Source organism: Protomyctophum parallelum (genome assembly GCF_964188405.1).
Source record: "Protomyctophum parallelum genome assembly, chromosome: 18".
In the NCBI taxonomy this organism is placed as follows: Eukaryota; Metazoa; Chordata; class Actinopteri; order Myctophiformes; family Myctophidae; genus Protomyctophum; species Protomyctophum parallelum.
This window is the reverse complement of record NC_139716.1, coordinates 17,537,796-17,551,130: the sequence shown is the minus strand read 5'-3', so window position 1 is coordinate 17,551,130 and position 13,335 is coordinate 17,537,796. Positions and strand designations below refer to the sequence as shown.

The window sequence follows — 13,335 nt, the reverse complement described above, 5'->3', positions numbered from 1 at the left end:
GGAACCTGCATCGGCTTGCCCTGCCGATGTTCTGCCCGAACTCTGGTCGGCCAAACCTGCCGACACCCCGTCTGAACTCTGTCCGGCTGTCCCCGCTGACACCCTGCCCGTGTTTGTGTCAGCTGTCCCCAGCCCTGTTTGTAGCCCCGTCCGTAGCTCTGCCCCTAGCCCTCCTAGTCCTCCAGTTTCCCAGCCTAGATCCCTTGCCCCACCTACCAGCCCGTTAGTCCTTCTCCCTGTCTGTCTGTCCGCCTGTCTCCCCGTATGTTTGTCTGCTAGTGTGTATGCCAATATGTTTGTCCGTCTGTCTACTCCCCAGTCCTCCTGTCGCCCCTCTGACCCCTTTACCCGCCTATTGTGTCAAACCTCATGTCTGTCTGCCTGCCTGCTTGTCTGTCAGTTGATATGTCTGTCTCTTGGTTTGTCCCACCTTCTGTCTGTCTGCTTGTCTGTTTGCTTGTCTGTGTGTTTGCCCGCCTGCATCCCTGTGTGAATTCTATCTGTAGTCTTTTCTGTGTTTTTGACTGTTTTTGCCCTGCCTAGTCCAGTCAGTGTTTCGCCCTGTGCCCCAGATTATGTTTCTAGCCCCTGGTCCTTTGCCCCAGTGTCCCTCCACCAGACCCCCACCACCCACCCTTGTTTGGTGGTCCTTGTTGGACGTCTTGGAGCCGTCCGTTGGGGGGGAGGTACTGTCACGATCCGCTCCTCGGACCGTGAACTTTGACTGTCCTTATTTAGAGTTTGGACTATAATATGTATTTCTGTCATTTATATGTATTGGCTCATGTATTCCTGACTGTTTCTCTTTGGTTTTGGTTTTCTGTTACTCTGTTGTTGCCATAGTTTTGTGTATCTTATTTTGTAGTATTGTTCCTAGTGTTTCCTGTCTTCCTAGTTACTGTTAGTTACCTTGTCTATCCTACCGTGTTACTTGTCAGTGTTTCCACCTGTGTCCTTTTAGTCCCCTAGCCTATCCTGTGGTTGATCGTATTTTGAGTTCACCTGTGTCCTGTTACCCCTGTCTATTTAAGCCCTTTGTTTGCAGCGTGTCCTTGTTGGTCCATAGACCTCTGTCAAGTGAGTGTATATGTTTTGCTGTGCCTTTGTTTTGCCCTATCTTGGTTTAGTGAAATAAACACTTTGAAGATAGTCTGCTTTGCATCCTGTTGCCTGCTTTTGGGTCCACCCGTAATGCATTCCTGACAGCACATAATGCAGTACAGCTGCAATGTTGGTGAGTTTGACATTGTTTAATACAATTAGATAGGACTTTTCTGTTTGGATGAATTAGCTGTCTATGGGAAGTTGCACCTAGCACCTTGCTGGCAAGATGGCCGCGGTCTGAATATCGTCGATTCCCGTTCCAAGTGCATTTGTCTTATATTTAACGCTACCTACTTACGTTTTGTTTTTGTTTTTTACTATTTTGAAAAACATTTTTGAATAGTAACTACAACTCGACATGTTGTGAGCTTGTAGATAGGCTATTTTAACTATTCAAAAATGTTTCAAAAATAATAGTTAAATAAAAAAAGGCAAAGTAGTTTAGGGATATAAGGGGTTTAGCATGGACGAAAATAGAGCCCTTAAACTATTTTCAGCAAAGGTATAATAATTTCTTCAGTGGGTAGATCTTATTGGTCATTTTGAAAGTAGCTTTCAAGTTTCAAGTCAAAAGTGTGGGCACCCCTTGCAGTCATGCCTAGAGATGACTCGACAGGCCTGGATAAGGAGTTAGTTGGGCAGGCTCCTTAGTTGGTGATTAAGTGTTTGATATTTTGGTTGGTTGTATACGTGTAAACCTACAGGATCGAGTGATCGTGTGTGCCTTGAAGGACAGCTGACTATCCAGAACCACACACAGGTTCTTAGCCGCTGGGGAGTTGATGGAAATATAAGATCCTGCTGGGGGAAAGATTACCATCATTTAGTCTGTATTGAGTTTGAACTGAAGTGGTATGGTGGTGGGACAACATCCCCTTAGCTGTGAGATGTCATGCTGTAATGCTCTTTAACATGTGGCTGAGGGACCATGCAGTGTTGATGTTGACAGCGAATTTAGATTTTAGTTTTAGTCATAGTCTTTTGAATAGTTTTATTTTGAGTCACATTTTAGTCACCTGGAATGTTTTAGTGTTAGGGCCGATTCATACTCCTATTTTAGAGCCGAATAAAAGTCGGTTCGGCTCTGTAGAGCCTACAATTTGACGTCATTTGAGGTTCGGGGGACGGGTACCGTCCTAAAGTCGGCTCTTCGGTGCTAGTGAAAATTTCTGACGAGCCGAAATAATTTCGGCACTACAGCGCCGAAACAGCTTAAGGCCGAGTATGAATCGGCCCTTAGTCTCCTCACAAGCACGGTCAGGATCTGATCGAATTAGTGACGTCTCGATTGGGGCCAGATAAGGTCAAACCAAGAATTAAGTCATACCTGGCCCAGAAATCACCTGATTTCAACCAGACGGTCATCCTGGATGAATCAGAGAGTCTGAACGAGGCCAAATATACTCATATAACTAGTCAGATCTGGCCAGATGGCTGATTTTACACAATTTGCTAGCTGACAAGCTCACAATTTGTAGATCTGCTATTTTCAGCATGCAAACAAGTGTAAAATAACTTTTTTTTTTACTTATAGAGAATATAGGCTACTGGATATCTTGTTGTCCACTAGTCCCTTCCTAATATTTTAGTCTAGTTTTTATTTGTTGACAAAATTGTCAATATATTTAGTCTTAGTTTTGATCATCATATCTTAGTTTCCATTTTAGTGAAAAAAGGTAGTCGACGATCATTTTTCGTTATTAGTCGACAAATCGGACAGAATTAAAAAAAAATCTGCCTGATATAGGGACAAGAGATATAGGGGGAAAAGTAGGGGGCCAAATACAGACCATATAGGGACCCTAATTAAAAAGACACTGTGGGATGAAAACAAGCCTTTCCAAGAAACCTAGTAACAATCTGTTGCTTTTAATTTGATGTGTGTCAAATGTGTTTGGAGTATCACATTTTCACAGTGCAGTGCAGTTGACTAATTAGCCAGCAGTGCTAATTAGTCAACTCTTATTACCACTAATGTAGCCAGCCAGCGATTTGCGGACACGCACGCACGCTCGAGCGGACACACACGCACGCACACACACACACACACACACACACACACACACACACACACACACACACACACACACACACACACACACACACACACACACACACACACACACACACACACACACACACACACACACACACAATTCAATTCAATTCAATTCAAAGGGCTTTATTGGCATGAGACACACACACACACACACACTTTTGCTTCCACTTCTGACCTTCTATTCGAGGCTTGACGTTGCACACATTGCAAGGAATCCAACGCCCTCTTGTGGATATGTGGCATTATAACAGTTTATGACTCAACATTCCATCAGCTAAATCACTTCTCAATGGTCCACGCACGTTGCACAGCCTGACAAAATAGATGAATATATCAGTATTTGGCTTGGCAGGAGGTCTGGCCAGCCCAGTTTCTCCCCTCAGCACGAGGTCTCTCTAATATATGGATTACGAACGATCTCTTCTGGCTGCAGGCCTCTAATGCCACTATAGTGTTTGCCAGGAAAGTAGACTATTCATTTACTTATATAAATGCCTACTGCACAATTAAGCTACAATTTTGAGGTATTTGTACTTCCGTTCCGTATATCACATTGTCAGTACTTTTACTTCTACTCCACTACATTTCAGAGGCAAATATTCTACTTTTACTACAACTTTAGTTATATAGCCTACTTTGTAAATTATTGCAAAACGTACATTAACCAGTTTGTCTCATTTCAAAAGATTTTTATACATTTGAAAACTTGAAACGGGACATTCTGTACAATGAGTTTAGGCTACTACTTTCTTTTGGTAGACTATACTTTAAGTAAACTTTGATACCAATACTTTTGTACTTTTATTCTCAAGTAGCTCTTAATTGTCCATAGCCCGGCTATGACCTTTTGCTGCCAGAGCCAATATACTCAAGTAGATTTTGAGTGTCGTTACTTAAGTAGGCGGGGTTATGTGTGTGCACGTGCCCTGTGCTGTTGCCAGGGGAAACCAAGGCGACAACGACGCTTGTGTGGGCAAAGAAGTTTGATACTTTTGTTCAACGTCCTAAACCAGCAGCCACCAGCCAGAAAATTCTACACGGGAACGTTTGGTATTCGTCATAAATAATATAATAATAAAAAGCAGCAGAAAGTGAAGGAAATGCCCGCGAAGAAGCGAATTAAAAGCAGTAATAACAACACCAATACCCAGGCTGTTGTTGCTGGAGCTGCGCCAGTATCCAAAACATGGGAGACAGCTTTCAGTGCTGCACAGCTGGAAGAGGTCTGTTCTGTTCTTGTCCATTTTCTTTCCTTTTGACGTTTGCTAATATATTTTTCTGCTAACTGGCCAGCGTAACTAGTGTTATGAATATATGATATTATAGGCTATGATTATTATGATTTCGAAAACACAGGACATGATGATAAGTCCAAAGTGCCTAGGGACTCTGCAAGGCAGGGGCGTCCTACTCCCTGAGCCAGGCTTGCACTTGACCGCATACCTAAAGATCGAAGACTTGAGCACTGTGATGTTGAGACTACTAGTAAAAATGTATCTGCTGAGCAGTAAATAGCCTACGAATTGCGCTCTCATCTGCTTAAATACAAGTAGCCTACTTTGAAGCCATGGTCGCCTACTTTGTCACATTATTGACTTTCGAGGGCCAACTAAATTCACAACACTTAGGCAGTGAAGTATAATTACAGTGATGTGCTATTATTTAAAAGGATCCCTGGCTAATAAGACAATTATGCCTTAAAACATTATACTTGCCCTCTACAACTAAAATAAAAACAGTAAAACACCTTAAATACTTTTATTTCTTTCATAAATAGAGAATCTTTCACTCAAGGAACTTCTCTCGTCGCAATTAATATGAGCGCCGTCATAGTAATATTTTAAATACGTTTTATTAGCATGTGCATTCCGTCATTTTAACGGACAGACTTTAAATTTATCTTTCATTAAAAAGCCATAGAATTTTGACTGCAAGACATCTACAATTCCAGCCACCTTAGCAGATAGGTAGCCGAACCTTAATTTAATTGCATATTAACAGTATTTAAAAAAATACTAGTTTAGTAAGTTTGCCGTTTGTGTTGAGTGTGGAACCCATCAACCACTGGGCGAATGATACATTAAATGAGTATATAGCACAGTATAACACATACTGTCTATGTAGCCTATGCTATGCTCCATATGGTTTCTGCTATCACATTGCCCCTTCCCAAAAGTGTGTACAACCATGTACAATCCAGATTCGGCACAAACAAGGGACTAAATTATTTTCGCTCTTATGCCACCAAAATGTGGAACGCCCTACCAACAGTCATTAAGACATGCAAATCCCTTGACTCCTTCAAAACCGCTCTCAAAGGGCACCTATGGACGGCTGCAATTCAAAACTGGCCCCCGTAAAATCTGAATCCCCCCCACTGCCCCCCCCCCCTTTTTCCATCACTGTATATGTTTATTTTCCCTTTTTACCTCCTTTATGATGAATTCCTGTTCTGTTCTTTGTCTATATAGAAGTGTCTATTTGTACGTCTCTATATGTTTTGATGAATTGAACATGGTGGACCCTCTTGTAAACAAGTGTAATGCTTAATTGGGTCGTCCACTCACAGTTAACAGTCTTTGTATTGAGTTTGTGCTTGAAATGTACTGTAATTCTGCAAACTGTTAATAAATATTTCAATCAATCAATCAATAGTTCTGGAATTGGCCTCTAGTCATCTGACTGAAGACTCATACTCGACTCTGAGTGATGGCCGATGATGATGGCATATCATCATCATCGTCCTTGAGATGAAAAAGGTTGAGAATGATGTTTTTGGTGTTGCCAGGATTCATGGAGGGCCAGTGTATCGGTGGTGGTGGGAGACATGGCAGAGGATGAGGAGGACCTAATAGAAGCACTGGGGCTGGCCATGCGTCAGCCACTACGGAGACTCTTCACCCTGTTAAGCTGGGACGACACACAGGCTAAGGTTCTGTGTGTGTGTGTGTGTGTGTGTGTGTGTGTGTGTGTGTGTGTGTGTGTGTGTGTGTGTGTGTGTGTGTGTGTGTGTGTGTGTGCGCACGTGCGTGTGCGCGTGCATGTGCGCGTGCGTGCACCTAGAGGAAGCCTTCATGACCAAAGGTCATAAAATACCAACCACTTCTACATAACATCTCAGAGCTGGGCTATAGGTGCAGACTATTTGTCTATATTGGCAGCCTATAGGGCATATGCACAGACTGGTTGTTATAGGGTTCCAACAACTTGGGATGCCCAAAAAGGAGGCAAAAAGGCTGGCAAAGTATTGTGGTGTCTCTGCTATAACTGGCAGCCGTCATATATGGCGTGTGTGTGTGTGTGTGTGTGTGTGTGTGTGTGTGTGTGTGTGTGTGTGTGTGTGTGCGTGTGCGTGTGCGTGTGCGTGTGCGTGTGCGTGTGCGTGTGCGTGTGTATGTGTATGTGTATGTGTATGTGTATGTGTATGTGTATGTGTATGTGTATGTGTATGTGTATGTGTATGTGTATGTGTATGTGTATGTGTATGTGTATGTATGTATGTATGTATGTGTGTGTGTGTGTGTGTGTGTGTGTGTGTGTGTGTGTGTGTGTGTGTGTGTGTGTGTGTGTGTGTGTGTGTGGCGCCTGCAGCCATAGAGATCGTTCGTAATCCACACACATGAGACCTCGTGCTGAGGGGAGAAACTGGGCTGGCCAGACCTCCTGCCAAGCCAAATACTGATCTATCAAATCTATTTTGTCAGGCTGTGGACCATTGAGAAGTTATTTAACTGATGGATGGAATGTTGTTGAGTCATAAACTGTTATAATGCCACATCTCCACAAGAGGGCGTTGGATTCCTTGCAATGTGTGCCCAGGTCAGAAGTGTGTGTGTGTGTGTGTGTGTGTGTGTGTGTGTGTGTGTGTGTGTGTGTGTGTGTGTGTGTGTGTGTGTGTGTGTGTGTGTGTGTGGGGGGGGGCTATGGAGCTGAGGTAAACCTTGATGACTGAAATAAATGTACAGCATGTAAAATGAAAACCATACTAAGACTGTTTTTAATGTTAATTCGGGTCAAAAGGAACACTTGATCATGTTTAATTTACCCACAGATTCATGAACTGGGCAGCCCCAAAACAAAGAAGCCGAAGGATGTCCCCTTGTTCTATGAGGTAGAGTTGTCTACACTACAGCAGAGGTTGTCAAAGTGGGTTCCGGCCAGGGACCCCAGCAGGGGTTCTTGAGGGGGCTCCAGCAGGTGCCCAGCTAAATGAGTTAATATAGCATAGACATGAACCCATTCTGACCTGAGATCAGATTTAAAAAAATGTCTGTCGTTCTTCGATTGTTCAAAAATAGCAGACCTACAAGCTCGTATCGCGCCACTCGGTGGCGCGATATGAGCTTGTAGATCTGCTATTTTTCAATAGATACACCAAAACACCAAAATGGGTGCCCGGTCAGAATGGGTTAATTAAACCACTTTAACCATAATATATATTTTGTCCATTAAAAACTAGCTGATCTACAAACTCACACTGTGTCGCAATGTGTTGTGAGCTTGTAGATACAGTATGACTATGCTATATATATTTTTTTCCTATATATGTCCACATTTTAGTGTGTGTGTAAACATTAAATGCCATTGACAATTAATGGAATTTTGAGCTCTTATCGTCGTGCATCATCATCACTCACCCCTCAGTCACTTCACACAGGTGTGATGATTTTTAAATTAGAATTTGTGAAAAATTCAGATGAATTATTACATTCTTTACACAAATCTTCCCTTATGTGTGCCAAATACATATGAATGTGGGGGTCCTGCAAAATGTTTGAGTAAAAATTTATTTGTGGTGTATCAAGAGAGAATTAGTGTATATCAATCCTACTTCTACATCCACTACGTCTGTACAGTATTATGTCAAAATCTGCCATTTTACACCAAACACATTTATTTAACATTTCAAATCTGCGTCCAGCTCTTGCACTGGTGCTAATTTGAATTTGTATCCACTATCCAGGGACATTTGTATTGCAATTGCATCAGTGGTACTGTAACTATCAATTGCTGTACTGATACGACAGCCTTTTTGTGTCCTACAACAATCTATTTCTGACCAGTTAAGACACCCTTGAGGGCAGACGGCAGACTGCTTGAGTGTACAGGGTTTGATGAGGGCCGGGCCTTCATTTTCGGGTCTGTTGAGAATTCTAGTTTTCGCCAGCTGCCGGGCGTTGGGGCGCGCCCGTCTAGAGTTTGAATGGACAGGTATCGGTCAAAAGGGAGACATCGCAGAGGAAGGACGGATGGGGAAGGATCAACATTACGGAATGTCAGAACAGGTCAGCTCCATATATGGAGATCTAAGGGTTTGATGTTTGAGGTCAGATGTAGAGTTGCTGGCCAATATTGAGGACATCAGGGATCTCCATCCTTGATGATGTCACGTGATGTCACGAGGCGTGGAGTGATGGACGGATGACGGACGGACGGGAAATGCATGTTTTCATAGTAAATGCGACTTGCGGTCGCAATCAATGCATGCTTTTATGTGTGTGTTGTGTGTGTGTGTGTGTGTGTGTGTGTGTGTGTGCACGTGTGTGTTTGTTTGCACACTGTAGGTGACAGAGCCTGCCAAGGTGCTCCTGGATGCTGTGGAGGAGATTCCCTGTGACCTGATGGCAAAAATATTGAAGTTCCAGCTGCTTGAGATCAAAGCCATTGATCAGCGAAGGAGGGCTACTGAGAAGGTGTGTGCATGCGCATACGTACAGCAGTATCTGTGTTTTTCCTGTAGCTTTATTGCAGTGCTAAAAGAAGAAGAAGAAGGAGAAAAAAAAACTCACAAGCCCCTCACAAATTAGTGGGACAATATCAGTAACCAGAACCTAGGACAGGTGTCTAGTATGGTTTAAAATGGAGTTGATGATGTTTGATGAAGAAAGTGAGTTCCTCAGTGAGCTCAGTCTCCTCAGGACGTTGTTGCTATTTCCATTTTAAGGATGCCGAGGAGAAGGTGAAGGGTATAGCAGGGGGCTCTGCCTCAGCTACCAAAGACAAGGGCGGCGCCAAGGCCCCTGGCGACAAGGCCAAGAAACCCCAGGCGTCTGGCGTCCCTCCCAGGGAGAAGGAAACCAAACTCAAGCGCAGGGGCGAGGACGCAGAGCCACTTAAGTACATTGGTAATTATTACATGTGGCTTTCTACCAGTGGTGTAAAGTAACTAAGTACATTTACTCAAGTACCGGTACTGTACTTAAGTACAAGTATTTGTACTTTACTCGCATATTTCCAATTTCCAATACTTGTACTCCACTACATCTCCGAGCCAAAATGTGTAATTCTTTTGTATTTGTACTGCATTTGTATTTGTACTACTACTTTACTCCACTACATTTATTTGAAAACTTTAGTTACTAGTTACTTTGTAGATTTTCATTTTGATTAGAAAACATACATTAACCCCTTCAGCCCGGCCCCTATATACATTTCGGCCATTTGAAAATAGCACAACCAGGTACAGTACATTATCATCACCGTGGGTTGCTTGTCCTCTGCCGTCCCGTTGCGATCATATATCCTTGGTTTTACTGACATTGAAGCAGAGGCTATTAACCGTCCTAGCGCCAGTGTTTGTGATCGTGGCCACCACAACCAACCACCACGTTGGAGCTAATCCTGGCCGCACACAGTTGATATTGAGGCTGAGGGTATAGTTGAGGTGTGACTGACTCCCCAACCTGACAACCTGGGGTCTGGCTGTCAAGTCAGATACAATTCAAGGACATGGAGTGGAGGAATTGAGTCCCAGTTTACTGTCTGGCTAAAATAACTCTGTTTCTCTGTTCCTGTGCGTGCGCGTACAGATGACGAGCCAGACGATGGCCCACAACACTACATCCTGTTGCTGGGTTTCCATCAGCCCCGGCTCCTGGTTGCACTCGATGCCGTGGGTGTGCATGTAGCCAATGTCATCAAGCTGGGTTCAGAGCGCACACCAAATGTCGAGGAGCGACAGGCAACACACACCTCAGAAGGAAAACAATTTCCAGTTGCAGATGCAGGTAAAAAATGCTGTTGCTATTTATTTTTTATTTTCTTTATTGTTTATTTGAGTTCACAGAAGCTATTCGGTGCTCCAGACATTTATGTGACCAACACAATATGACTCCTAATTGATTTTGATCACTTAATGGTGTTTGGTCATACTATTGATAATGAGAGTCTTTGAAGTAATCATACGTTACTTTCGTCGAAATAAAATCTGTTAATGTGATCAGATGTAATTCAATTGTGGACTTGCAGATTAAGCATACTTTTTTGCGACACGACTGTGTACTTGTGCAGTGATGCCAGTGACATTAGAAACATTTTTGTCCATCTTAAATAAATTATGCTGCTGTAAAAAAGGAATAAGATATGCACATCCCACAGTTTTTAAATACGGTGCCTGACCCAAACAATTCTCAAATGAAGAATTTTTTTGGAATGTCCACACATAATATATGTCTGTACCCGTCCTCTTTATTTCAACTGAATAAACAACGTTAGGTGTGTGCGTGTGCCCCTCGAAATGGGGCGAAACGTTGTTTATTAGGTTGAAATAAAGAGGATGGGGAGCAGACATATATCGTGTGCGGACCTTCCATTTTTTTGATCTTCATTCTTTTCTTCATTAAATCACTGCTGCTCCATGGCTCTGCCAGAGATGGAGGTGCAGGCGGTGAGCGTGGATTTGGCACGGCGTGCCAGGCAACAGCAGATGTTTTGGTCGGGTCTCGAGCCAGTGCTGGACGGTGGGCCGCCGGTCTCCCAGCTCCATGATGTGGCTCGCCTGAACTATACCGTCTCAGATGCCCCGTCGCATCCCCTCGACACCCAGGACCCCGTGGCCATGGTGAGTTTGATCTCGCCCCCATATGCACGAGTCATCCAGTAACGGTATCATTGGGTATTTCTCCCAATTCTGGCTGTCTCCCTCCAATGTCCTGAGGACGCGTCGCCGGTGCCACCTTATAGCTTTTAACCATTTTAATAACCATTATTTTAAACTTTAAGCTGTTGAAAAATAGCAGATCTACAAGCTCATAGATTTGCTATTTTTGAAAGATCATGAAAACTTGTGCAAATCTTTGAATATATATTCTTTCCCAGGAAACGTTTTAACTCATATCTTTGCTTTTAGGGGGTCCCTGGAACAACCTACTTTCTGATGGGGCTCGGTGGCCAATTGCATATAATGTTTGGGGGCCCTGACATGAAATAGTGTGAGAACCACTGATATAGGAACATAGGTTTTTCAGAAAACTGTAATGATTTAGAAGACATTTGTAGAATCTGGTCTCAGGTAACAATATGAAACCTAGTATCCCTATAATCTGGGCGAAAACAGCACACCTACAAGCTTGCATGCACGCAACACATTGTGACACGTCGTGAACTTGTAGTTCGGTGGGTGTGACGTGTGTGTGTGTGTGTGTGTGTGTGTGTGTGTGTGTGTCTAATAGATGTCTGTGCTTCTGTCTGTATGTGTGTAGCTGGCATTGGGAAGCCGCATCTTTGAAGGCGTGGCCTGTTTGATCTATGACTGCCTGGACTGGCGCCGGCAGTATCAGCATTACCGCCAACATACCAAACTCATCGACATACCCACTGTGGTAAAGACTGCACCACGGCCTGCAATACACACTGAGGTACTACACGCTAGGGCATTCACTTCTAGTCATTTTTACTAGTTGACTAGGTGTCTAGTTTACTAGTCGACTAGTACTAGTTAACTACCTAGACTAGTTGCTTAATGCCCTACTACACGCACGTGCAGGAACGCACGCACGCACCTCGAGTAACGCAAGAAAATGCACCACAGTTCTTATAGTAACCGGTCCAGTTACAAATGTGAATACTGTCCAGTTACAAAATGTACCTAAGATGCTATACGTTCAAATGAGGGAAATGTATTCGAGAGAGAGAGAGAGTCATTGCGTGGTTGAATGCAGTTCATTCATACATTTCTTTTTCTGTGCCAGCTTGTCCAGACCCCCGTCCCTACGACACCGACCTCAAAGAAGAAAGCATCCCAGGAAGCCGCCCCACCAATTATCAGCCAAGGTACAGTATGGCTGTGAGTGATACTGTACGCGTGTGTGTGTGTGTGTGTGTGTGTGTGTGTGTGTGTGTGTGTGTGTGTGTGTGTGTGTGTGTGTGTGTGTGTGTGTGTGTGTGTGTGTGTGTGCGTGTGTGTGCGTGTGCGTGTGCGTGTGTGTGCGTGTGCGCGTTGGATTTGGTACTTTGTTTCTTCTAACCCTATGGTTCTAACACACAACAACACATCAGTATCTGATGTTTGTGTGAGCGAGTGGCCGAGATTTGGGGTATTGGAATTTGGCATGAGTTTTATGGGCAGTGTTGATTTTGACAGCAAACTTTTAGTCATAGTCTTTTGACTAAAATTCAATTTTTAGTTTTAGTCACATTGTAGTCACCTGATTTTAGTCATGATGGTCACTGACCTCGACTATGCAGACGTCATCGCCCTAATCTCGGATACATTCGAGAAAGGAAGGGAGCTACTACTGGCAGTAGAAAAGGGGTGCAGGAAGATCGTCCTCAAGCTCAATGCCAAGAAAACAAAGGTAATGACAGTCAACACCGAGGACAAAACCATTGCCACTGCAGACGGGACGATGTTCGAGCAAGTCGAGGACTTCAAGTACCTCGGGGCCTGGATTGCCTCAACTGAACAGGATCTGAAGGTTCAGAGCACTGGTGGAGTCTACACAAGAATGCTACGAATGGCACTAGGTGTCACATGTACGGACCGCATCAGAAATGTGGTCCTCTATGGGGACCTACCACGGGTCACGGACAAAGTCAGAGAGAGAAGGATGAGGCTGGCAGGGCACTGCGTCAGGCACCCAGAACTTGAGGCAAGTATATTGACCCTATGGGAGCCAACCCAGGGCAAAGCCAGGAGGGGAAAGAAGCGTACCACCTATGTAGACGTGCTGCGGCGCGTGACAGCTTGGCTGAAATCACACTAAAAACATGTGGGTTATTTCTGTAACTCAATTCCTGGGTTACTTGCGTTGAGTTATATTTCTGGGTTATTTTCCAGAGCCATAACCATTTCCTGGGTTATAGGGAACCCAATTCATGGGTTTTTAAAGTGGGTTAAGATTTCTGGGTTATTTTTCTGAGGGTAACCCCATTGTTGGGTCGGATAGGTCACA

At 43.8% G+C, this 13,335-nt stretch overlaps 1 protein-coding gene across 1 annotated transcript in view; it reads left to right on the top strand.

Annotated features, from left to right (window-relative positions):
- The first annotated feature begins 4,282 nt into the window (after positions 1–4,282).
- Positions 4,283–13,335, top strand: part of spag17 (sperm associated antigen 17) — a 37,382-nt gene continuing 28,329 nt past the window's right edge. The window contains exons 1-9 of the mRNA XM_083788830.1: positions 4,283–4,386; positions 5,952–6,095; positions 7,215–7,274; positions 8,728–8,856; positions 9,108–9,288; positions 9,973–10,170; positions 10,813–11,003; positions 11,644–11,799; positions 12,133–12,214. Of these exons, the coding sequence (XP_083644956.1) occupies positions 5,991–6,095; positions 7,215–7,274; positions 8,728–8,856; positions 9,108–9,288; positions 9,973–10,170; positions 10,813–11,003; positions 11,644–11,799; positions 12,133–12,214 (1,102 nt within the window). The 5' untranslated portion in view covers positions 4,283–4,386; positions 5,952–5,990. The remainder of the gene's footprint in view (positions 4,387–5,951; positions 6,096–7,214; positions 7,275–8,727; positions 8,857–9,107; positions 9,289–9,972; positions 10,171–10,812; positions 11,004–11,643; positions 11,800–12,132; positions 12,215–13,335) is intronic.